A 23,350-nucleotide genomic window follows, 5' to 3' on the forward strand; every position below is an offset into this window, starting at 1 on the left:
CAATCCATCACACAACCTAGCCTCCCATCCATTGACTCTGTCTACACTTCCCTCTGCCTCGGCAAAGCAGCTAGCATAATTAAGGACCTCACACACCCCAGACATACTCTCTTCTGTCGGGAAAAAGATACACAAGTCTGAGGTCAAGTACCAACTGACTCAAGAACAGTTTCTTCCCTGCTGCCAACAGACTATTGAATGGTCTTGCATTGCATTAAGTTGATCTTTCTCTACACCTTACTAAGACTGTAACACTACGTTCTGCACCCTCTCCTTTCCTTCTCTATGAACGGTATGCTTTGTATAGCGCGCAAGAAACAATGCTTTTCACTGTATACTAATACACATAATAATAAATCAAATCAGAATCACAGTGACACTTCCATTATCCACCAGAAAAAAGGGAAATGGTCCCGTCTGGTCCAGAAATACCGGGAATGGAGACGAGTCCAATTGAAGTAATGGACGAAATAAATTGCCCTCTAATCTCTTATAAAATCTTGAATTAAATATATAGAAAGGGCTCGCTCTTGCTCTGTTATGAAGAAAGCTTCCACAGCAGCCTGCTGGCTGACAACACAGTACAGGCTTGTTATCTTTGCTCAGGTCATGTAGCCAGGGATCCCTGGCTGACAAGGGACATTGAGGCTCTGGTCAGGTAAAAGAAGGAAGCATACATTGGGTTTAGGCAATCAGGGACAAGTGAATCACTTGATGTGATTAAAAAGTGTAAGAGAACACTTCAGAGAGCAATCAGGAGGGCAGAAAGAGGGTATGATATAGATCTGGCAGGTAAGGTTAAAGAAAATCCCAAGAGGCTCTATAGCTATATTAAGAATAAAAGTGTGGCTACAGACAGAATAGATCTTCTTAAAAATCAGCATAGCTGTCTGTGTGTGGAGCCACAGGAGATGGCTGAGATTTTTAATGAATATTTCTCCCCATGTTTACTGAGGAGAATATCATGGGTGCTAAAGAAATAAGAGGTTATGTATTGGGCCACACACATGTTACTTGGGTGGAAATATCTTCAGCCTGAATGCACTTTAAGGTGGATAAATCCCCTGGGCCTGATCAAGTGTATTCTTGGATCTTTTGGGGGGCTAGGGAAGAAATTGCAGAGGCCCTTGCAGAGATATTTGCTTCTTCTCTTCCACTGGCAAAGTTCTGGAAGATTGAAGCTCATGTTGTTCCATTGTTTAAGACGAGTAGCAAAGAGAAGCCTGGTAATTGCAGGCCGCTGAGCCTGACATCAGTGCTGGATAAATGACTGGAGAGAATTCTGAGGGACAGGTTCAGTGGTCGGCATGGACCAGTTGGGCCAAGGACCTGTTTCTGTGCTTTATTGCTCTATGGCCAGTGCTCCATTTGTTATCGGTCTTTATACTTCGAACAAGCTTTCTCTCATACTCAAATTTTTTCTCCCTTATCATTCTTTTCATCATTCTTGGCCATTTTTAATATTCTGACCAGTTGTCTGACCTGCCAGTCACCATTGCACAATTGTATTTGTTAGAGTGGGCCAAGGCTGAGGCAGCTGTGTGATATATATTTTAAAAAGAGAATAGACCAACGTTTCAAGTGTGGATGACCCTTTTGTCAAGAGTTCTCCACAGATGCTGTCAGACCCGCTGAGATTTTCCAGCATTTGCTGTTTTTGTTTCAGATCGCAGCATCCGCAATATTTTGCCTTTAAATGTATTTATATATCCTTGTGGACTGTGTTAACAAATGAATTACTGACTGATATATAAAGCATCATGGGATTTAGCAGGCTTGACCACATTCCTATAGCTATTCAGTCATTAAAGGCACAATCATGGAGCATTAAACTTGCCCAGCAGGGCCTCTCGTATCAGCAGACAGGCAGCTGCTTTGTAAGACAGCTACAAGTAGAGACAAAGTCAGAGATAAGAGTGTCCTGAGAAGAGAGATTCATTGTGAAGGCTCAGGGATGGTTGATGGATGTAGCAATTCTCATTCCCCAAAAGCTGTGAATCCCTGTCCCACACACTCTCCCTCCATTCTCACTCTGCTGTATCTAATATTCACCCTCCCAATTCTCCTGAAGGTGCTGATTCAAGCTGATTGACAGATCCATGTCCTGGACACAGAGAGCTGGAAATCTCCATGCAGGCTCCCAGACAGATATATGTCTATCTGACTGGACTAACAATGTGTGGAATGTACAGACTGGGGGAACAATGGGTGGGGGCGAGGCTCCCGGGTCCGCGCGCCTGAACCCGGAGACGTCACCGCGGAGCAGAGTGAATGCTATTGGCTGATTCAGGCAGGGCTCCATTGTGCCGTCACAATGACTCAGAGGGGCGTTCCCAGCACACAGTGTCCCATTGGCAGCAATATCACTGGTTACAGAAGCAAAACACTGCGGATTGGACACCAGCTCAGAGCGGCTGGCGGTCAAAGCCCCGCCCACCCCCCACGTGGGCCCGGGTTCCGCCCCCACATTGTCTACATGCGGCAGATTGACCAATGGCAACCCGTGCAGGACCGGATGGGCGCTGATCCTCCAGCCAATCAAAGTCCGGGACTTGTATGCATGGCTGCACGCAGCTTCCTCCATTGTTGCCCAGCAAAGCTGCTCCTCTCTGAATGAAGATTGAACTTCAGACAGAACTCATATTGTACTGTATCTACCTTAGATATTTCCAGTCATTCGTCTCTTGCCTATTAGAGTCATTAGTGTTTGGATTTCTTTTCCACAGGGATGAGTGGAGGGTGAGAGTCATTGAATATATTCCAAGGTGAGTTAAACTGATTTTTGATTGATAAAGGCGTCAAGCGTTATGGGGAACAGGTAGGAAAATGGAGAGAAAGTTAAGATGAGGAGGGATTTCCTCACTCAAGTATGTGCGTAGTTTTGGAATTATGCACCCCACGCTGAGGTCGATCAGCCAATTCTCAATCAATGATTGAGGCAGTTCGATGGGCTGAATGGCCAACTGCAGCTCCGATTTCTTATGATTTCTATGTGCTGGAGAGGAAGCAGTGAGCATGGATCTGTCAATCAGCCTCAATCAGCACCTTCAGGAGAATTGGGAGGGCGAATACTAGATACAGCAGAGTGAGAATGGAGGGAGAGTGTGTGGAATGGAGATTCACAGCTTTTGGGAAATGAGGGAGGAAATAATGTTCCATAGAAACAGGAATTGTGTCTTCTGAATTTCTATCCTGTTCTGACAGTGATGGCTTTAATAAACTCATTTTACAGGATATTGAAAGAGGAATCGCATTCCGAAATCTCAAACGTCATGTCAGATCTGACAGAGTCATATTCCTCGGGAGCTGAATATCATCGGCCTTTGAATCTAGAATGAGAAACGTTTGTCCAGTCTGTCGATTTGAAAAGATTTCAAACATCAGTGTGACTGGAAAAGCACCAACACACTGCCACACTCGAGTGAGTGTGTTCCAGTGCACTGACTAAAGAGCTTTAACCAGTTACACAGCCTGAATAAATATCACATAATTCACAGCGGGGAGAGACTGTACTCGTGTTCTGTGTTTGAACGAGGCTTCAACTGATTGTCCACCTAAGAGAGAGGCAAGGACACCTGCACCATGGAGAAACCATGGAAATGTGCGGACTGTGGGAAGAGATACAGAACCCCATCCCAGCTGGAAGCTCATCGGCGCAGCCACACTGGGGAGAGGCCGTTCATCTGCTCTCACTGTAGAGAGGGATTCACTCGGTTATCCATCCTGAAGCAACACCAGCGAGTTCACACTGGGGAGAGGCCGTTCACTTGCTCTAAGTGTGGGGAGGGATTCACTCAGGCATCCGCTCTGTGGAGACACGAGCAGGTTCACACTGGGGAGAAACCATTCACCTGCTCTCAGTGTGAGAAGGGATTCACTCGGTTATCCCAGCTGCAGACACACCAGCGAGTTCACACTGGGGAGAGGCCATTCACCTGCTCTCAGTGTGAGAAGGGATTCACTCGGTTATCCCAGCTGCAGACACACCAGCGAGTTCACACTGGGGAGAAACCATTCACCTGCTCTCAGTGTGAGAAGGGATTCACTCGGTTATCCCAGCTGCAGACACACCAGCGAGTTCACACTGGGGAGAGGCCATTCATCTGCTCTCAGTGTGGGGAGGGATTCACTGACTTATCCAGCCTACGGTCACACCAGAGAGTTCACACTGGGGAGAGGCCATTCACCTGCTCTCAGTGTGGGAAGGGATTCACTCAGTCATCCACCCTGCAGAAGCACCAGCGAGTTCACACTGGGGAGAAACCGTTCACCTGCTCTCAATGTGGGAAGGGATTCAGTCAGTCATCCAATCTGCAGATACACCAGCGGGTTCACACTGGGGGGAAACCGTTCACCTGCTCTCAGTGTGGGAAGGGATTCACTCTGTCATCCACCCTGCGGAGACACCAGCGAGTTCACACTGGGGAGAGGCCATTCACCTGCTCTCAGTGTGGAAGGGGATTCACTCAGTCATCCAATCTGCAGACACACCAGCGAGTTCACACTGGGGAGAGACCGTTCACCTGCTCTCAGTGTGGGAAGGGTTTCAGAGTTTCATCCCAGCTGCTGAGACACCAACAGGTTCACGAGTGATTCCAGGGGTTGGATTCTGCTGTCATTGTTTCTGCTCTCAATTACATCCAGGACTGCATTTTGTTCATTCTCACAGTTGGTCAATGGGGAGGGTCGGGGGGTTTCCTTCTGCTGGACTGGCCGGTCTCACGACTTTGCCTCCAGTGGGCTGATGCTCTTTGAGTCTTGTTGCGAATACCTGGTTTCAGATTTCACAAGGATCACAGAGTGACAGGGTGTGAGGAAGTTCAGAGATATTTAGTCAGCATTTCTGTTTGAAACCTCCCAATGCCCATCCAATTTCCTTTGTAATTATTTATTGTCTCCACTTCCTCCACCCTCGTAGGCAGCGAGTTCCAGGTCATTACCATCCGCTGCACCAAAATATTCTTCCTCACAACCCTTGCATTTTTCACTATTGAATAACTGTGTAAGCTGTCTGTATCTGTGACTTGGAGCTGAGAGTTGTATTAGAATGATGTCTCTGTGATTACTGTATTAGAGAGCTTTGTCAGGGCTGTGACTTTGAGCTGTGAGAGCTGTATCACAGGAGGGTGCTCCTCCAGAGCTTTCTCTGGGGTTGTTCCCTCCAGGCGTGAATCATGAATAAACTATTGTAACATGTCCCTGGGTCTCCTGTGGTTAGTTGGAAGAAATACATCACAACAGGACAATAAGGGAATTGGAATAACTCACCTTGGATGTGGTTGAATGGAATATATCAATCTGGTATCCACCTACATTCTAGTAAAAGTCAGGAATGTGTAGATGGGATGAATAAGTTGATCACTTTCTCTGGGAAATATTTACATCCTTGTCCATGAACTTTGTTTTAAAGAAATCCACATTTGAAAGCCCAGCCACTCAATGAAACATCAGCTCCATAACAGGGGGAGATAAGAAAGACAGACACTCATTTTGAACTTTTCATCAATACATCTGAGAGTTAAGAATGTGTGACATGATTTTGGGATACCGGAGTGAGTGTACAGATGTGATTTGTTACATGTGAAAAATAACAAGCCTAAATTCATGGTGAGATGGAGTGAAGAGCGGGTCCCAAACACACACAGCTACTTGAGACACAGCAGGAGATGAAATGGTTAATGTGGCCAGGGCATTGAGACAACATTGTGACATCATCAAGGCATTGACACACACTCCAGAGAGAAACTGAGTTCAAAACAATCAGGGTCCAATTAAACACACTGCACATGGACACAAAGTGAGTGAAATTACAGTAAAATGGATCATATTATAGATTGGGACAATTGAGGTCTTGGGAGAAATAATACGGAGTAAGAACTGTCCACAGTTGGACAGGGGTAAGGAGAGAGCTGGAGAATCTATTACATCCATGCTTGATCTGTTGATTGAAGGAACTGTCCTAACGTACAAGTAACCGAGAACTCACGGTGTTCCTTCAGGAGAAAAGTTTGATTAGATGTTACCCCAGGTGGGACCAGAATAGAACTCGAAAATAACGGAGTGAAATTGAGTGAGGGGTCAGAGAGAAAGTTCTCCTCCCCCTCAAGGTGTGGACTGAAATAATCCTGGGGGACCCCCTACTTTGGGTTTTCTTGCTAATTAGTGAATATGATATTCGATTCTATAACTGGCTGTGCATTTATTTTGAATTTGATTGTTACACTTCTCCTGTTTTTATTCCTGTTGTGATTACGCTCTGGGTAAGGATGGTTGACAGGTGACAGGATGGGAAATTGTGGTTTGGGTCATTGACCAAATGTTTTATTGATCTGAAAGGTGTAAAAGGGGCCAAACGTCAGCAGAAATGCAGCAGAGCTGAGAACAGACGACTTGCTGTGTGGGAGCAGGGAGATAAACAGCTCCCAGAGGACAGAGAAACCAGGAGGGCCTTGAATCCTAGATGACCTGTGTGTCAAGGCCACCATGTTTTCACTGCTTGGCACGGGAATGCTGACTCCCTGTACCAGGGACGGAGCGTGGGAAGACAATTGTTTGAGAGTTTGATGTGGCTTGTGGGGGGGTACAGATGGTTCAGTGACAGGTTTTGTTATGTTAGCTGGGCAATGATTGGGTTAAGAAGGGATTCCCCGAGCACAGAGATTTGTCGAGGTTTTACATATTGCATTGACTGGTGCCATGGCATCTGGGGCAGAGCAGGGAGCATTTCCGTGGAGATGCTGCTTCTACCCAGAGTGTAATGGTAATGCTGCTGCACTTTGATACGACTGCTCAGACATTAGCCTGTGTCAGCTCTTATTGATACTGAATAAAATCTAACCACTGTCACCAATAAGGGTTATCACTGGGAATCATTTCAGAGTTTGGGAAAAGGGGAGAAAGGGTTAATTGACTCCCTGAACCCCATTTTCTAACATCGCTGAGTCAAAAATAAAATCTCATCTCCCCCTCTGGCTCCTTTGCCAATTACCTTTAGAGGGACTCACTTTCTGTTAAAGAACCTGCCAACCCCTCTCACCCTCTTTCCCTAAAGTTCATCAATCTCATCAGGAAAAGTCCAGAACAATCAAATATTTTTACTGATAAAAGTTTATTAATGAAACAGAACATGGTTAAAACAAACAGAAAATGACTTGAGGATCAAAGACAACCAGAGTAAAAGGATGTTCACAATGTTCTGGACACAAATGGTTTCTCTTCAGCTCCTCTGTACCCTGTTCCCGCGACTCCCCGCTTTGGATACAGGGACACTGAACCCCGGGGGTCACATCACCATCAGCCCTGGTCACCTCCTCCGGTGCCCTGATTGGTTGGAGGCCCATTTCCCAGTCAGTCCTCCAGCAGCTTCCTGTCTCTGTATTAGTGCAACGCCCAGGGCAGTTTCCCAACTGGGGCGCAGGCCCCGTTATTTGCAGCTAAATTCAGCCCTCAGCTCCATCGTCTGACTGTCATTGACACAAGCAACAGAGAGACAGAAAGGTGCCTGAGGCTCAAATGGGAAGTCAAAACTTGTGGGTTCAAATCAACACTTCAACATTTGCCAGTCAAATCCATGTTATTTACACTGGGGAGTTTTTATGATGAGATTAATTGAAGTGTTCGGCGAGTCAGCAAGCTCGAGAAGCACTGATTCCAGATTGTTCAATACTTCTGCCTTGAATCACAAAAGCTTCTCACTTTATCCCCTTCCTGAACTGAATTCCATCATCCTGAGCAGCTGTGGGTGTCACCTCTCTGTGTAAACTCATGCCCCTTTTTATAAGGCTCTCTCATTCCTTATTGTGGGTCAATTCTTTAATGGTTGAGGATCGCTCTGTGATGCAGTGAGTGTTTATCCGGTCAATCAATGTTTCTGATGTCAGTCACAACGTCCATTGTTACTTTTCACCTGTTTCTTACTCTGTGTTTTATAAAAATTAAGTTTATAAACTTTTACAGAACGGTCAGCTTTAAGGTTTCTGTAGTTCGTGATGAGGTCATCCAAAGGTCAAAGCCTTTCTCTTTTCTCCTTCCTGTTTAACTAAGGGGTTGTGTGGAATATTCCATTCAGGGGGAGGTGGTGGGATAGTGGGAATGTCGCTGGTCGAGTAATGCAGAGACGCAGCAAAGGATCTGGGGACAGGCAGCTGGTGGGATTTGAATTCAGTGAATCAATCTGGAATTATATAAAGTTAGTCTCAGAAATGGTGACCATGAAACTATCATCGATTGTCGTAAAAACCCATCCGGTTCACCCTATTAATGCACCCTATTAGGGAAGGAAATCTGCCATCCTTACCCGGTCTGGCCTACATGTGAATCCAGACCCACACAGCGATGTGGGTGACTCTTAACTGCCCCTCTGAAATGGCCGAGCAAGTCACTCCATTCAGGAGCAATTAGGAGATGAGCAACGTGTGCTGGGGCTTTGCCAGCAGTGTCCACATCCCAGGAAAGAATAAAGAATATTCCACGGAAAGTGATGGGTGATTTGAAATGAATTGAAAGTAGGTCAGGAGGTGCTCGTATCGTCCAGAGCTGCTTTTCAATGGATCCTCCTGTTTAAAATAAAAACACATCAGTGTGCCCCTTTCCCAGACACACTGACCTTGGAATATCACAATGCTGTTTTTAAACATTCCTTTGTTAAAGAATCAGTCATTTAGAATTGTGAAACAGACAGAAATTAAATGTTCCGTTTTTCCTGGGATTCTCCTGTGCCTGGCACCGGTGTCCTGAACAAGGTTATTAACATTCTCTGGGTTAAAGGTTCCTCCTGGTTCTTGCTGTCTGTTGTGTCCTTTGTCACAGTCGGTACCAGGACATTTCTATTGAAAGGTTGTTAAGAAATTCCAGTGAATTCCAGCCCCTTGTGTAACGTTCCATTTGGTGTGCGTCAGATTCAGAGATGTCCACGTGTGTGTGAAAAGGTTTCTGGGGAAGGGTTTTAACCCTTCTTTCCCCGTTAGTAACAATGAGCCCTGTATTCAATTCTAAAGTATAAAGTCCTCATTAGATATCAATTCTACCTGTTATCTACATTTCACCAACCAGTCTATATTTTCATCACAGGACTGCAGTGGGAGCACCGTCAACATCTTACTGACTGGATCGATTTCATCGAGGGGGTGATGAAGGTGATCGATGAGGGTAGAGCAGTGGATGTTGTGTACATGGATTTTCGTAAGGCTTTCGACAAGGTCCCTCATGGTCGGCTCATCCAGAAGATTAAGATGCATGGGATTCACGGTGACTTGGCCGCTTGGATTCAGAATTGACTTGCCCATAGAAGTCAGAGAGTAGTGGTGGAGGGTGTTTTTCTGACTGGAGGTCCATGACTCGTGGTGTTCTGCAGGGATCCGTACTGGGACCTGCGCTGTTTGTGATATATATAAATGACTTGGATGAAAACGTGGATGGGTGGGTTAGCAAGCTGGCAGATGTCACAAAACTAGATGGAGTTGTAGATAATGTAGAAGGTTGTGAAAGGTTACAGTGGGATGTAGATCAGCTGCAGATATGAGCGGAGAAATGGCAGATGGATTTTAATCCGGGCAAGTGTGAGGTGCTGCACTTTGGGAGATCAAATATTAAGGATAAGTATACAGTTAATGTACAGGGGGATCTTGGGGTTCAAGTCCATAGCTTCCTGAAATTAGCCACACAAATATTTAGTCGCTAAAGAAGGCATATGGCATGCTTGCCTTTATTGAGTACAAGAGTCAGCATGCCATGTTGCAGCTTTATAAAACTTTGTTTGGGCTGCACTTCGAATATTGCGCTCAATTCTGGTCACCACATTACAGAAAGGATGCAGAGGCTTTGATGAGGGTGCAGAAGAGGTTTTCAGGATGCTGCCAGTCTATAAAATAAGAGACATAGAATCTTTTCCCCCAGAGTTGATATGTCTAATACCAGGGAGCATGCACTGAAGGTGAGACGGGCAAAGTTCAAAGGAGATGTGAGAGGTAAGGTTTTTTACATAGAGAGTGGTAGGTGTCTGGGATGCGCTGCTAGGAGTGGTGGTGGAGGCAGATACGATAGGGGTGTTTAAGGGGGTTTTAAATAAGCACATGAATATGTGAGGAATAGTGGAATATGGACCAAGGGCAGGCAGAAAGGAATAGTTTAATTTGGCATCATGTTCGACACAACATGGTGGGCTGAAGGGTCTGTTCCTGTGCTGTACTGTTCTACGTTCTATTTGTGATCTCCATTTAGAAAAAGGAAACAGAGGCACTGGAGAAGGGGCAAGAAAGATTCACAAGAATAATCCCAGAACTGTCATCACTTGTGAACTCACTGGTGTTTCACCAAGTTTGTTGACTGAGTGAATCCCTTCCCAGTCAGAGCAGGTGACCAGCCTCTGCCTGGTGTGAACTGACTGGTGGGACATTAGTTACCGAGAGCTTTTGAAGCCACGCCCACATTTAAAGGGTCTGTCCTGGGTGTGATGATGTTGTGTCTGGGCAGGCTGGATAACTGAGTAAATCCTTTCGCACACACCGAGCAGGTGAATGGTTTCTCCCCGGTGTGAACTCACTGGTGTTTCAGCAGTGTTGATGATATTCTAAACCTCCTTGAACAGTGAGAGCAGCTGAACGGCCTCTCCCCGGTGTGAATGTGCTCGGGGATCATCAGTTCCTGAGAGCTTCTGAAGTCGGCCACTCAGGCAGAGCATTTAAAGGGGCTCTCCTTGGGGTGAGTGTCTTTGTGTTTCAGCAAGCTGGATGAAGTAGTGAATCCCTTCCCACACACAGAGCAGGGGAATGGTCTTTCCCCAGTGTGAACTCGCTGGTGTTCCCACAGGTTGGATGACCTTTTAAATCTCTTTGAGCAGTGAGAGCAGGTGAATGGTCTTTCCCCAGTGTGAACTCGCTGGTGTGTCCGCAGGTTGGATGATGTTCTAAACCTCTTTGTGCAGTGAGAGCAGCTGAACGGTCTCTCCTCAGTGTGAATGCGCTGGTGGGACATAAGTTCTCCAGAGCTTTTGAATCCGCTCCCACAGTCAGAGCATTTAAAGGGTCTCTCATTAGTGTGAGTGAGATTGTGTCTGCGCAGGTGGGATAACTGAGTGAATCCCTTCCCACACACAGAGCAGCTGAACGGTCTCTCCCCAGTGTGAATTCGCTGATGTCCCCACAGGCTGGATGGCTTTCTAAACCTCTTTGAGCAGTGAGAGCAGCTGAACGATCTCTCCTCAGTGTGAATGCGCTGGTGGGACACCAGATCTCCAGAGCTTTTAAAACCACTCTCACAGTCAGAGCATTTAAATGGTCTCTCATTGGTGTGAGCGAGATTGTGTTTCTGCAGGCTGGATAACTGACTGAATCCCTTCCCACACACAGAGCAGGTGAATGGCCTCTCCCCAGTGTGAATGCGCAGTGTGGATGAAGTTCTAAATTTCTTTGTGCAGTGAGAGCAGCTGAACGGTCTCTCCTCGGTGTGAATGCGCTGGTGGATCATCAGTTCACCAGAGCTTTTGAAGTCAGAGCATTTAAAGGGTCTCTCATTGGTGTGAGTGAGATTGTGTCTGCGCAGGTGGAATGAAAGAGTGAATCCCTTTCCACACACCGAGCAGGTGAATGGATTCTCCCCAGTGTGAACTCGCTGGTGTACCCGCAGGGTGGATGACCATTTAAACCTCTTTGAGCAGTGAGAGCAGCTGAACGGTCTCTCCTCAGTGTGAGTGCGCTGGTGGGACACCAGATCCTGAGAGCTTCTGAATCCGCTCCCACAGTCAGTGCATTTAAAGGGTCTCTCATTGGTGTGAGTGAGATTGTGTCTGCGCAGGTGGGATGAATGAGTGAATCCCTTCCCACACACAGAGCAGGTGAATGGTCTCTCCCCAGTGTGACTGCGTTGATGAATTTCCAGTGCAGATGGGTATCTGAATCCCTTCCCACAGTCTCCACATTTGCACAGTTTCTCCATGATGCTGATGTCCTTGTGACTCTCCAGGTTAAACAATCAGTTAAATCTCACACAGAACACAGGTACAGTCTCTCCCCGCTGTGAATGCTGCGATGTATTTTCAGGCTGTGTAACTGGTTAAAGCTCTTTCCACACTCCGTGCACTGGAACACTCTCACTCGGGTGTGTGTATCTCAGTGCATTTCTAGTCACAGCGATGTTTACAATCTTTTGAAGCCAAGAGGCCAAACAGGCATTTCTCCTGCTCGATTCAAAGGCCGATGATATTCAGGTCCCAAGAAATCGAGTCGCTCTGTCAGATCTCGATGTGATGTTGGAGATTTCTGTCTGATTTCTCCTTGTCTAATATCCTGTAAGTCAATTTAGAAAAAAAAAAATCGCAATTCAGAATATGATCGAAATTCAAATCTACATTTCTCGTTTCTATGGAGCATTCATTAAAGACACAGTCATGGAGCATTAAACTTGCCCAGCAGGGCCTCCCGTATCAGCACACAGGCAGCTGCTTTGTGAGACTGCCAGCAGTACAGACAAGTCAGAGATAAGGGTGTCCTCAGAAGTGGGATTCATTGTGAAAGCTCAGGGACGGTTGATAAGATGTAGGAATTCTATGATTCTAATGAACGTTCTTTCCTCTCTCATTCCCCAAAAGCTGTGAATCTCCATCCCACACACTCTCCCTCCATTTTCACTCTGCTGTATCTAATATTCACCCTCCCAATTCTCCTGAAGGTGCTAATTCAGGCTGATTGACAGATCCATGCTCACTGCTTCCTGTCCAGCACAGAAATCAGAACAAATAGGAGCTGCAGTCAGCATTCGGCTCATCAAGTCTGCTCAACCATTCATTGAGATTATTGGTTGATCTACCTCTGCATTATTTTCCCCACACTGTCCCCCATATCCATCGATATCTTCAACATCTAGAAACCTATCAACCCCTCTCTTGAAAATTCTTGATGACTGAGGCTCTATAGTCCTCTGGGGTCGAGAATCCAAAACATCACCACATCCTTGAGTGAAGAAATCCTTCCTCATCTGAGCTTTCTCTCCATTTTCCAGCCTGTTCCCAATAATTATTGACTCCCTTTCATTCAAAAACTGTCTAACTCATCCTTGAATATATTCAATCCCTCCACTGGTCCCTATGGAAGAGAAATCTAGATACTAACAATTCTCTGAGGGAAGAGATTGTTGGAAATATATAATATAGCTGCAGTCCAAAATTACACAGCCAGATATAATAAGTGTATTTTATTACAGAGCTATAAATAATATATCTAATCTGTACCATATAACAATAGGGGAGCTGATAGCCTCGTGGTATTATCGCTAGACTATTAATCCAGAAACTTAGCTAATGTTCTGGGGACCCGGGTTCGAATCCCACCACGGCAGATGGTGGAATTTGAATTTAAAAACAAAATCTGGAATTAAGAATCTACTGATGACCATGAAACCATTGTTGATTGACCAGAAAAACACATCTGGTTCATTAATGTGCTTTAGGGAAGGAAATCTGCCGTCCTTACCCAGTCTGGCCTACATGTGACTCCAGAGCCACAGCAATGTGGTTGACTCTCAAACAGCTTCTGAAATGGCCCAGCGAGCCACTCAGTTCAAGGGCAATTAGGAATGGGCAATAAATGCTGGCCCAGCAACACCCATATCCCAAGGATGAATACAAAAAACATCAGACACATCTCTGTCCTATATTAGTTTACTGTCCCCTTTAATATATTTCAGAAATTAGATGGGCACACGAAGGAAATAAAGTTGCAGGGGAAAGGGAATATAGAAAGGGAATGGGACTGATTGGATTGTTCGACAGAGAGTCGTCAGGGAATCGAGTTATTGAATGGACTCCTTCTGCGCTGTAATGACTCAATGAGTGGAAATATATAACATAGCTTCATTGCTACATTACAAGACAAGAAATAATAATAAATGTACTTTGTTACAGAACCATAAATAATATACCAAATCTATAATATAACAACACTAGGCATATCTCTGCCCTATATTAATTTGTTGTTCTTTTAAATGTCAGCCATCTCCGAGGGAAACCAGCCCTTTAATTGTGAACATTAGGAAAGGGACCTTTGAGCCAGACAAATCAATGTGTCAAGCTGAGGGAGCAAAGAATGTCAATGTCTTTCAGAGAAAGAGACCCGGGCCAACCTTTCCAGAGTCTGCAGCTTCCCTGGATTCACTTCCTTTCCTTTCAGTTGCTGCAAGTCCCCAGTTTCCCCCAGAATGAGAAAATAAATGGAAAGGGGGAGAAAAGAAAGTATTTTACTCACAGATGTTGGAGACAGAAGACGTTTGAGTCTGTCTGTACTCAATCTTCATTCAGAGAGAGCAGCAGCAGCTTTATTGGGCAGGAATGAGCAGCTAAACAAGCTCATTGTCCAACTTCCGCATTCAGACAATGGGGGAGCTCTGATTGGCTTGAGGACCAGAGTCCTTCCGGTCCTCCAGCTTTCCATTGGCCAACACCTCAAGCAGCAGGTCAACAGGTTGGCTCCCCCCCCGCACATGCGCATCTTCCCCTCTCCATTGGACATGCACAGTGCCGGGCCCAGGGGGGCGGGGTGGGGGGTGGAGGGGGCGGGGTGGGGGGGGTGGAGGGGGCGGGGTGGGGGGGGTGGGGTGGGGGGGGGCGGGGTGGGGGGGTGGGGGGGGCGGGGTGGGGGGGTGGAGGGGGCGGGGTGGGGGGGTGGAGGGGGCGGGGTGGGGGGGTGGAGGGGGCGGGGTGGGGGGGGGGGTGGAGGGGGCGGGGTGGGGGGGGTGGAGGGGGCGGGGTGGGGGGGGGGTGGAGGGGGCGGGGTGGGGGGGGGGTGGAGGGGGCGGGGTGGGGGGGGGGTGGAGGGGGCGGGGTGGGGGGGGGTGGAGGGGGCGGGGTGGGGGGGGGGTGGAGGGGGCGGGGTGGGGGGGGGTGGAGGGGGCGGGGTGGGGGGGGGTGGAGGGGGCGGGGTGGAGGGGGCGGGGTGGGGGGGCGGAGGGGGCGGGGGTGGGGGGGGCGGAGGGGGCGGGGTGGGGGGGGCGGAGGGGGCGGGGTGGGGGGGGCGGAGGGGGCGGGGTGGGGGGGGCGGAGGGGGCGGGGTGGGGGGGGCGGAGGGGGCGGGGTGGGGGGGCGGAGGGGGCGGGGTGGGGGGGGCGGAGGGGGCGGGGTGGGGGGGCGGAGGGGGCGGGGTGGGGGGGGCGGAGGGGGCGGGGTGGGGGGGGCGGAGGGGGCGGGGTGGGGGGGGCGGAGGGGGCGGGGTGGGGGGGGCGGAGGGGGCGGGGTGGGGGGGGCGGAGGGGGCGGGGTGGGGGGGGCGGAGGGGGCGGGGTGGGGGGGGCGGAGGGGGCGGGGTGGGGGGGCGGAGGGGGCGGGGGGGGCGGGGTGGGGGGGGCGGGGGGGGCGGGGTGGGTGGGGGGGGCGGGGGGGGCGGGGTGGGGGGGGGGGGGCGGGGTGGGGGGGGGGGCGGAGTGGGGGGGGCGGGGGGGGGGCGGGGTGGGGGGGGCGGGGGGGCGGGGGGGGGGCGGGGTGGGGGGGGCGGGGGGGCGGGGTGGGGGGGGCGGGGGGGCGGGGGGCGGGGGGGGCGGGGTGGGCGGGGGGGCGGGGCGGGGGGGGCGGGCGGGGCGGGGGGGGCGGGGGGGGCGGGGCGGGGGGGGTGGGGGGGGCGGGGGGGGTGGGGGGGGCGGGGCGGGGGGGGCGGGGTGGGGGGGCGGAGGGGGCGGGGTGGGGGGGGCGGAGGGGGCGGGGTGGGGGGGCGGAGGGGGTGGAGGGGGTGGGGGGGGTGGAGGGGGTGGGGGGGGTGGAGGGGGCGGGGTGGGGGGGGTGGAGGGGGCGGGGTGGGGGGGGGTGGAGGGGGCGGGGTGGGGGGGGTGGAGGGGGTGGGGGGGGTGGAGGGGGTGGGGGGGGTGGAAGGGGTGGGGGGGTGGGGGGGGTGGAAGGGGTGGGGGGGTGGAGGGGGCGGAGGGGGCGGGGTGGGGGGGGTGGAGGGGGCGGGTGGAGGGGGTGGGGGGGGTGGAGGGGGCGGGGTGGGGGGTGGAGGGGGCCGGGGGGCGCGGGGAGATCACGGAGCGGCTTCTCGCTCTGGCCGGAGCCGTCAGCCGGTTGCCTGGAAACCTTGGCTGGGGAAGGTGCAGGGGGCGGGGGAACAATGGGTGGGGGCGGCGCTCCCGTGTCTGCGCGCCCGGGCCTGCGCAGTGGAACCCGGAGACATCACCGCGGAGAAGGCTGATTCCTATTGGCTGACTGAAGCAGCATTCCGTTGTGACGTCACAATGCGGAAGTAGGCCAATGAATTTCAGGCTGAAACTCCTCTGGGCAACATCTGGGAGGAAATCAATGTTTCCCCCTTTCCATTTCTTTTCTCATTCTGGGGAAATTGGGGACTTGCAGCAACTGAAGAGTAAGGACGAGAATCCAGTCTGTATATTCCATACATTTTTGATCCAGACAAGAACAAAGAACAAAGAACAAAGAACAATACAGCACAGGAACAGGCCCTTCGGCCCTCCAAGCCCGCGCCGCTCCCCGGTCCAGGATTGAATCCTGAATCCAGGATCCCCGCCCAATTTTCAGCCTATCTACATACCAAAATCCTATCCACCGAGCTGTCCCTCACAGCTACGATGCTTTGTTCATTCCAACCTATTAACTCACCCCCACCCTCCCATTCCAGACCATGTGATCTCCAGTGTGACAGACATATGGGCATATATCTGTCTGGCAGCCTGCTTGGAGATTTTCAGCTCTCTGTGTCCAGGGCAGGAAGCAGTGAGCATGGATCTGTCAATCAGCCTCAATCAGCACCTTCAGGAGAATTGGGAGGGTGAATATCAGATACAGCAGAGTGAGAATGGAGGGAGAGTGAGTGGGATGGAGATTTACAGCTTTTGGGGAATGAGAGAGGAAAGAATGTTCCACAGAAACTAGAATTGTCGTTCTGAATTTCTACCCTGGACTGACACTGATGACACTGTGTCAACTTGTTTTACAGGATATTGAAAGAGAAATCACAGGCTGAAATCTCAAACGTCACGTCTAGATCTGGCAGAGTCATATTCCCTGGGACCTGAATATCATCGGCCATTGAATCTAGAAGGAGAAATTGTTGTCCGGTTTGTTGGGTTTAAAACATTTCAAACATCAGTGTAACTGGAAAAGCAACGACACACTGCCACACTCGAGTGAGAGTGTTCCAGTGCACTGACTAAAGAGCTTTAACCAATTACACAGCCTGAATAAATATCACACCATTCACAGCGGGCAGAGACTGTATTGTGTTGTGTGTGTGGACGAGGCTTCAACTGATTGTCCACCCAAGAGAGGCAAGGACACCTGCCCCATGGAGAAACCATGGAAATGTGTAGACTGTGGAAAGAGATACAGTGCCATCTCTGCTGGATGCTCATCGAAGCAGCCACACTGGGGAGAGGCCATTCATCTGCTCTCAGTGTGGGGAGGGATTCATTTGTTTTTCCCACCTGCAGTCACACAAGCGAGTTCACACTGGAGAGAGACCGTTCACCTGCTCTCAGTGTGGGAAGGGATTCACTCAGTCATCCACCTTGCAGAGACACCAGCAAACTCACACTGGAGAGAGGCCATTCACCTGCTCTCAGTGTGGGAAGAGATTCACTCGGTCATCTGACCTGCAGACACACCAGCGCATTCACACTGGGGAGAGGCCGTTCACCTGCTCTCAGTGTGGGAAGGGATTCATTCAGGCATCCAGCCTGCAGATACACCAGCGAGTTCATTCTGGGGAGATGACACTCACGTGCTCTCAATGCGGGTATTCTGAGGTATATCCCTTTAGGCCTTGGGGACTTGTCTACTTTAATGTTTCTCAAGAATCCCAATACTCCTTTTTGATCTCAACATGACTCAAACTATCCACACACCCTTTCCCAGACTCATCATCCACCAAGTCCTTCTCTTTGATGAATACGGACGCAAAGTACTCATTTAATACCTCGCCCATTTCCTCTGCCTCCACACAGATTCCCTCCCCTGTCCTTGAGTGGACCAACCCTCTCCCTGTTGTTCTTTATATATGTATAAAAAGCCTTGGGATTTTCCTTAATCCTGCTGCCCAATGCTTTCTTGTGACCCCTTTTCGCCCTCAGACTTGGGTGAAAGGACTGAGGGGATGGTTGCTAAATTTGCTAATGGCATAAAGATAGGTAGGAAAGTTGTGAAGATGACATAAGGAGACGACAAAAATATATATTTTTATTCCTTTAATTTCTTTATTGTTTCTTCATTTTTCTTCCTCCCTCCCACTCTTTCCCCCTTCTTTATTCCCCTTCTCTGACCTTTTCTCCCCCTTTGCTAAATCTTACCTCGTCCCATTCATTACTCTCTCCCTCCCCTCCCCCGCCCCTCCCTCTCTTTTGGCCATTCACACCCTTTATTCTCTCTGTGGACAGCTATGAGCAGTCTTTTCCCCTGGTTTCTGTGGCTATGACTCATCTTTAATTCCCTCACCCTGCAGTATAAATATCTCCCACTTTCTGTGCCTTTTAGCTTTGACAAAGGGTCGTCTGGACTCAAAACATCAGCTCTTTTCTCTCCTTACAGATGCTGCCGGACCTGCTGAGATTTTCCAGCATCTTTTTTTGGTTACAAAAATATATAGATAGGTTAAGACCGGGGCAAAGATCTGCCAAATGGAATATAATGTGGCAAAAAGTCAAATCATCCATTTTGGCAGGAAGAATAAAAAGAGAAGCTTATCATTTAAATGGTGTGAGATTGCAGGGCTGAGATTACAGAGGGATCTGGGTGTCCCAGTGCTTGAATCACAAAAGGCCGGTATACAGGTACAGCAGGGAATTGGGAAAGCTAATAGAATGTTGTTGTTTATTGCGAAGGGAATTGAATAAAAAAGTAGGGAGATTATACAGGATATTGGTGAAACCATCTGGAGTACTGTGTACAATATGGCTCTCATTTAGGAAAGATGTAAACACATTGGAAACAGCTCAGAGAAGGTTTACTGGACTAATACCTGAAATGGCTGGTTTGTCTAATGAGGATTGATTGGACAGGCTGGGCTTGTATCCACTGGAGTTTAGAAGAGTAAGAGGCGGCTCGATTAAAACAAATAACAGGAGAACTTCTTCCTCTCAGAGGGTCTGAATATCTGGAACTCTCTTCCTCAAAGGGCAGTGGACGCAGAGTCTCTGAATCTTTTGAAGGCAGAGCTGGACAGATTCTCAATAAGCAAGGGGCTGAAAGGTTATCGGGGGGTCGGCGGGAATGTGGAGTTGAGGTTACAATCAGATCAGCTGTGCACATATTGAATGGTGAAGTAGGCTCGAGGGACGTACCCCTGTTCTGAATATGCACATTCATCTGTTATCACATCCTGTACAATAGATTGGAGCATTTTCCCTCCGGCTGATGTCAGGCTGATGGGTCTGTGGTTCCCCGTTTTCTCTCTCCCTCCTTAAAGAGTGGGGTTTCATTTACCACCTTCCAATCTGCAGCAACCATTCCACAATCTATAGAATTTGGAAAGATGACCACCAATGTATCCACTATCTCCACAGCCACCTCTTCCAACTCTGGGATGTAGATCAGCAGCTTTTTGGGGATTTATTCACTTCCAACCCCATTAATTTCTCCAGTGCTACTTTTTCACTGATACTAATCTCTTTCAGTTCCTCATGCTCACTACTCCCTCTGCATGCTTTGCGAAGCTTCCAAACAGTATTGCGAACAAAATATCTTTAAACTACCGAACACCTTTTCACTCTGTGATCCTTGAGAAATCCAAAGCCAGATATTCGCAACAAGGTTAAAAGATTATCAGCCACTGGAGGCAAAGTTGTGAGACCGGCCAGTCCAGCAGAAAGAGAGCCTCCAATTCTCCCCATGACCAACTGTGAGAATGAACAAAATGCAGTCCTGGATGTAATTGAGAGCAGAAACAATAACAGCAGAATCCAACCCCTGGAATCACATGTGAACTCGCTGGTGTCTCCGCAGATTGGATAACTGAGTGAATCCTTTCCCACACTGAGAGCAGGTGAACGGTCTCTCCTTGGTGTGAACTCGCTGGTGTGTCTGAAGAGTGGATAACTGAGCAAATCCCTTCTCGCACTGAGGGCAGGTGAACGGCCTCTCCCCAGTGTGAAACCGTTGGTGTGTCTTCAGATGGGATAACTGAGTGAACCCATTCCCACACAGAGAGCAGGTAAACGGCCTCTCCCTAGTGTGAACTCGCTGGTGTGTCTGCAGGCTGGATGACTGACTGAATCCCTTCCCACACTGAGAGCACATGAATGGTCTCTCCTCATTGTGAACTCGCTGGTGTGTCTGCAGGCTGGATGACTGAGTGAATCTCTTCCCACAATGAAAGCAGATGAATGGCCTTTCCTCATTGTGAACTCTCTGGTGTGTCTGCAGGGTGGATAATCGACTGAATCCATTCCCACACTGAGAACAGGTGAACGGTCTCTCCCCAGTGTGACTGCGTCGATGAGTTTCCAGGTGAGAAGGGTATCTAAATCCCTTCCCACAGTCCCCACATTTCCACCGTTTCTCCATGGTGCAGGTGTCCTTGTGACTCTCCAGGTCGGACAAACAGTTGAAACCTCATCCATACACAGAACACGGGTACAGTCTCTCCCCACTGTGAATGCTGCAATTTCTTTTAGGCTGTGCAACTGAAGCGTTTTCCACACGCAGTGCACTGGAACACTCTCACTCTGGTGTGTGTGAGATTCGGTGCTTTCCAGTCACACTGATGTTTAAAATATGAAGCAGACAGAGCAGAGAAACATCTCTCCTTCGAGATTCAAAGGCTGATGATATTCAGGTCCCGATGAATTGAGTGACTCTATCAGATGTTGATGTGACATTTGGTCTGAGATTTTTGTCTGTAAATCCTCACCTTCTAGATATCCTGTAAAAGGAGTTTACAAAAGTCATCACAGTCAATACAGGATAGAAATTCAGAACAGACAATTCTAGTTTCTATGGAACATTCTTTCCTCTCTCATTCCCCAAAAGCTGTGAATCTCCATCCCACACACTCTCCCTCCATTCTCACTCTGCTGTATCTAATCTTCACCCTCCCAATTCTCCTGAAGGTGCTGATTGAGGCTGATTGACAGATCCATGCTCACTGCTTCCTGTCCTGGACACAGAGAGCTGAAAATCTCCATGCAGGCGGCCAGACAGATATATGTCTTTGTAGAGTCATAGAGGAAACAGGCTCTTTGGCCGAACTTGTCCATGCCACCTTTTTTTTTAAACCCCTAAGCTAATCCCAATTGCCCGCATTTGACCCATATCCCTCTTAACCCATCTTACCCATGTCACTGTCGAAATGCTTTTTAAAAGACAAAATTGTACCCGCCTCTACTACTACCTCTGGCAGCTTGTTCCAGACACTCACCACCCTGTGTGAAAAAATTGCCCCTCTGGACCCCTTTGTATCTCTCCTTCCTCCCCTTAAACCTATGCCCTCTAGTTTTAGACTCCCCTACCTTTGGGAAAAGATATTTACGAGCTAGCTGATCTATGTCCCTCATTGTTTTATAGACCTTTATAAGATCACCCGTCAGCCTCCTACGCTCCAGAGAAAAAAGTTTCAGTCTATCCAGCCTCTCCTTATAATTCAAACCACCAAGTCTGGGTAGCATCCTAGTAAGTATTTTCTACACTCTTTCAAGTTTAATAATATCCTTTCTATAATAGGGTGACCTATAATAGGGTACACAGTATTCCAAGTGTGGCTTTACCAATATCTTGTGCAACTTCAACAAGACATCCCAACTCCTGTATTCAATGTCCTGACCAATGAAACCAAGCATGCCGAATGCCTTCTTCACCACTCTGTCCACCTGTGACTCCACTTTCAAGGAGCTATGAACCTGTACCCCGAGATCTCTTTGTTCTGTAACTCTCCCCAACGCCCTACCATTAACTGAGTAAGTCCTGCCCTGGTTCAATCTACCAAAATGCATCACCTTGCCTTTATCTATATTAAACTCCATCTGCCATTCGTCAGCCCACTGGTCCAATAAATCAAGATCCCATTGCAATCTGAGATAACCTTCTTCACTGTCCACTATGCCACCAATCTTTGTGTCATCTGCAAACTTACTAACCATGCCTCCTATATTCTCATCCAAATCATTCATATAAATGACAAATAACAGTGGACCCAGCACGGATTCCTGAGGCACACCGCTGGTCAACCCTCTACAACCACCCTCTGGCTTCTGTCAAGAAGCCAATTTTGTATCCATATGCGACCTCACCCTGGGTCCCGTAAGAATTAACCTTATGCAACAACCTACCAGGCAGTACCTTGTCAAAGGCCTTGCTAAAGTCCATGTAGACAACATCAACTGCACTGCCCTCATCTACCTTCTTGGTTACCCCTTCAAAAAACTCAATCAAATTTGTGAGACATGATTTTCCACTCACAAAGCCATGCTGACTGTCCCTAATCAGTACTTGCGTCTCTAAATGCCTGTAGATCCTGTCTCTCAAAATACCTTCCAACAACTGACCCACCACAGATGTGAGGCTCACCGGCCTGCAGTTCCCAGGCTTTTCCCTGCAGCCCTTTTTAAACAAAGGCACAACATTTGCCACCCTCCAATCTTCAGGCACCTCACCTGTGACTATCGATGATACAAATACCTCAGCTATGATTGAACTAAAAATATATTTAATGGATAGGATGGCTCCAGTTGGTTAAGATACAGGGGGTTGCGATTGATGATGATCTTGAACTTGTGCCATGGGGGTAGTCAAGCAGAGATGATCAATAATTTCTCAATGAGATTGGATGTGTGCTGCAGGGTTACAGAATGGGACCCACTCCAGACGGACAGAATTGCTCGACAGAGAGTTTATAGTTTATTTTTGATAATTTATTAATTAGTGTCACAAGGATGCTGACATTAACACTGCAATGAAGTCACTGTGAAAATCATGAAAAACTATGAAATTACTGTGAGAGTCGGTATGGACTCGAGTTATCCAATGGACTCCTTCTGTGCTGGAATGACTCTATGACTGGAAATATATAACGTAGCTCCAGGACTATATTACAAGACTGGAAATAATAAATGCATTTATTACAGGACCAGAAGTAAATCTGTCCCATATAATAACACCAGAGACTGTCTCTGCTCAAGTTTAGCTTCTGCTCGACTTTAAAAAAGTAAGAGGCAACTTAATTTAAACCTTCAAGATTCTGAAAGGTCTTGGATGTGGAGAGGATGTTTACTCTTATGGGAGAATCGGGGGGCCACTGTTTAAAAAACAGTGCTGCCCATTGAAGACAGAGATGAGAAGATTTTTTTCACTCAGAGAGTCTTGAATCTTTGGAAGTCCCTTCCTCAAAAGTAGAAGTAGAGCCTGATTTCAATAAGGAATTAGATATATTTCTTGG

At 48.5% G+C, this 23,350-nt stretch overlaps 1 protein-coding gene across 1 annotated transcript in view; it reads left to right on the top strand.

Moving 5' to 3' along the window:
* The window catches only part of LOC144484347 (uncharacterized), a 122,574-nt gene that overhangs the window by 90,655 nt on the left and 8,569 nt on the right, over positions 1-23,350 (top strand). Inside the window, exons 5-7 of the mRNA XM_078202885.1 lie at positions 3,759-4,058; positions 4,143-4,589; positions 17,345-17,732. Coding sequence (XP_078059011.1) covers positions 3,759-4,058; positions 4,143-4,589; positions 17,345-17,732 — 1,135 coding nt within the window. The remainder of the gene's footprint in view (positions 1-3,758; positions 4,059-4,142; positions 4,590-17,344; positions 17,733-23,350) is intronic.

This window comes from Mustelus asterias, unplaced genomic scaffold (assembly GCF_964213995.1).
Source record: "Mustelus asterias unplaced genomic scaffold, sMusAst1.hap1.1 HAP1_SCAFFOLD_100, whole genome shotgun sequence".
In the NCBI taxonomy this organism is placed as follows: Eukaryota; Metazoa; Chordata; class Chondrichthyes; order Carcharhiniformes; family Triakidae; genus Mustelus; species Mustelus asterias.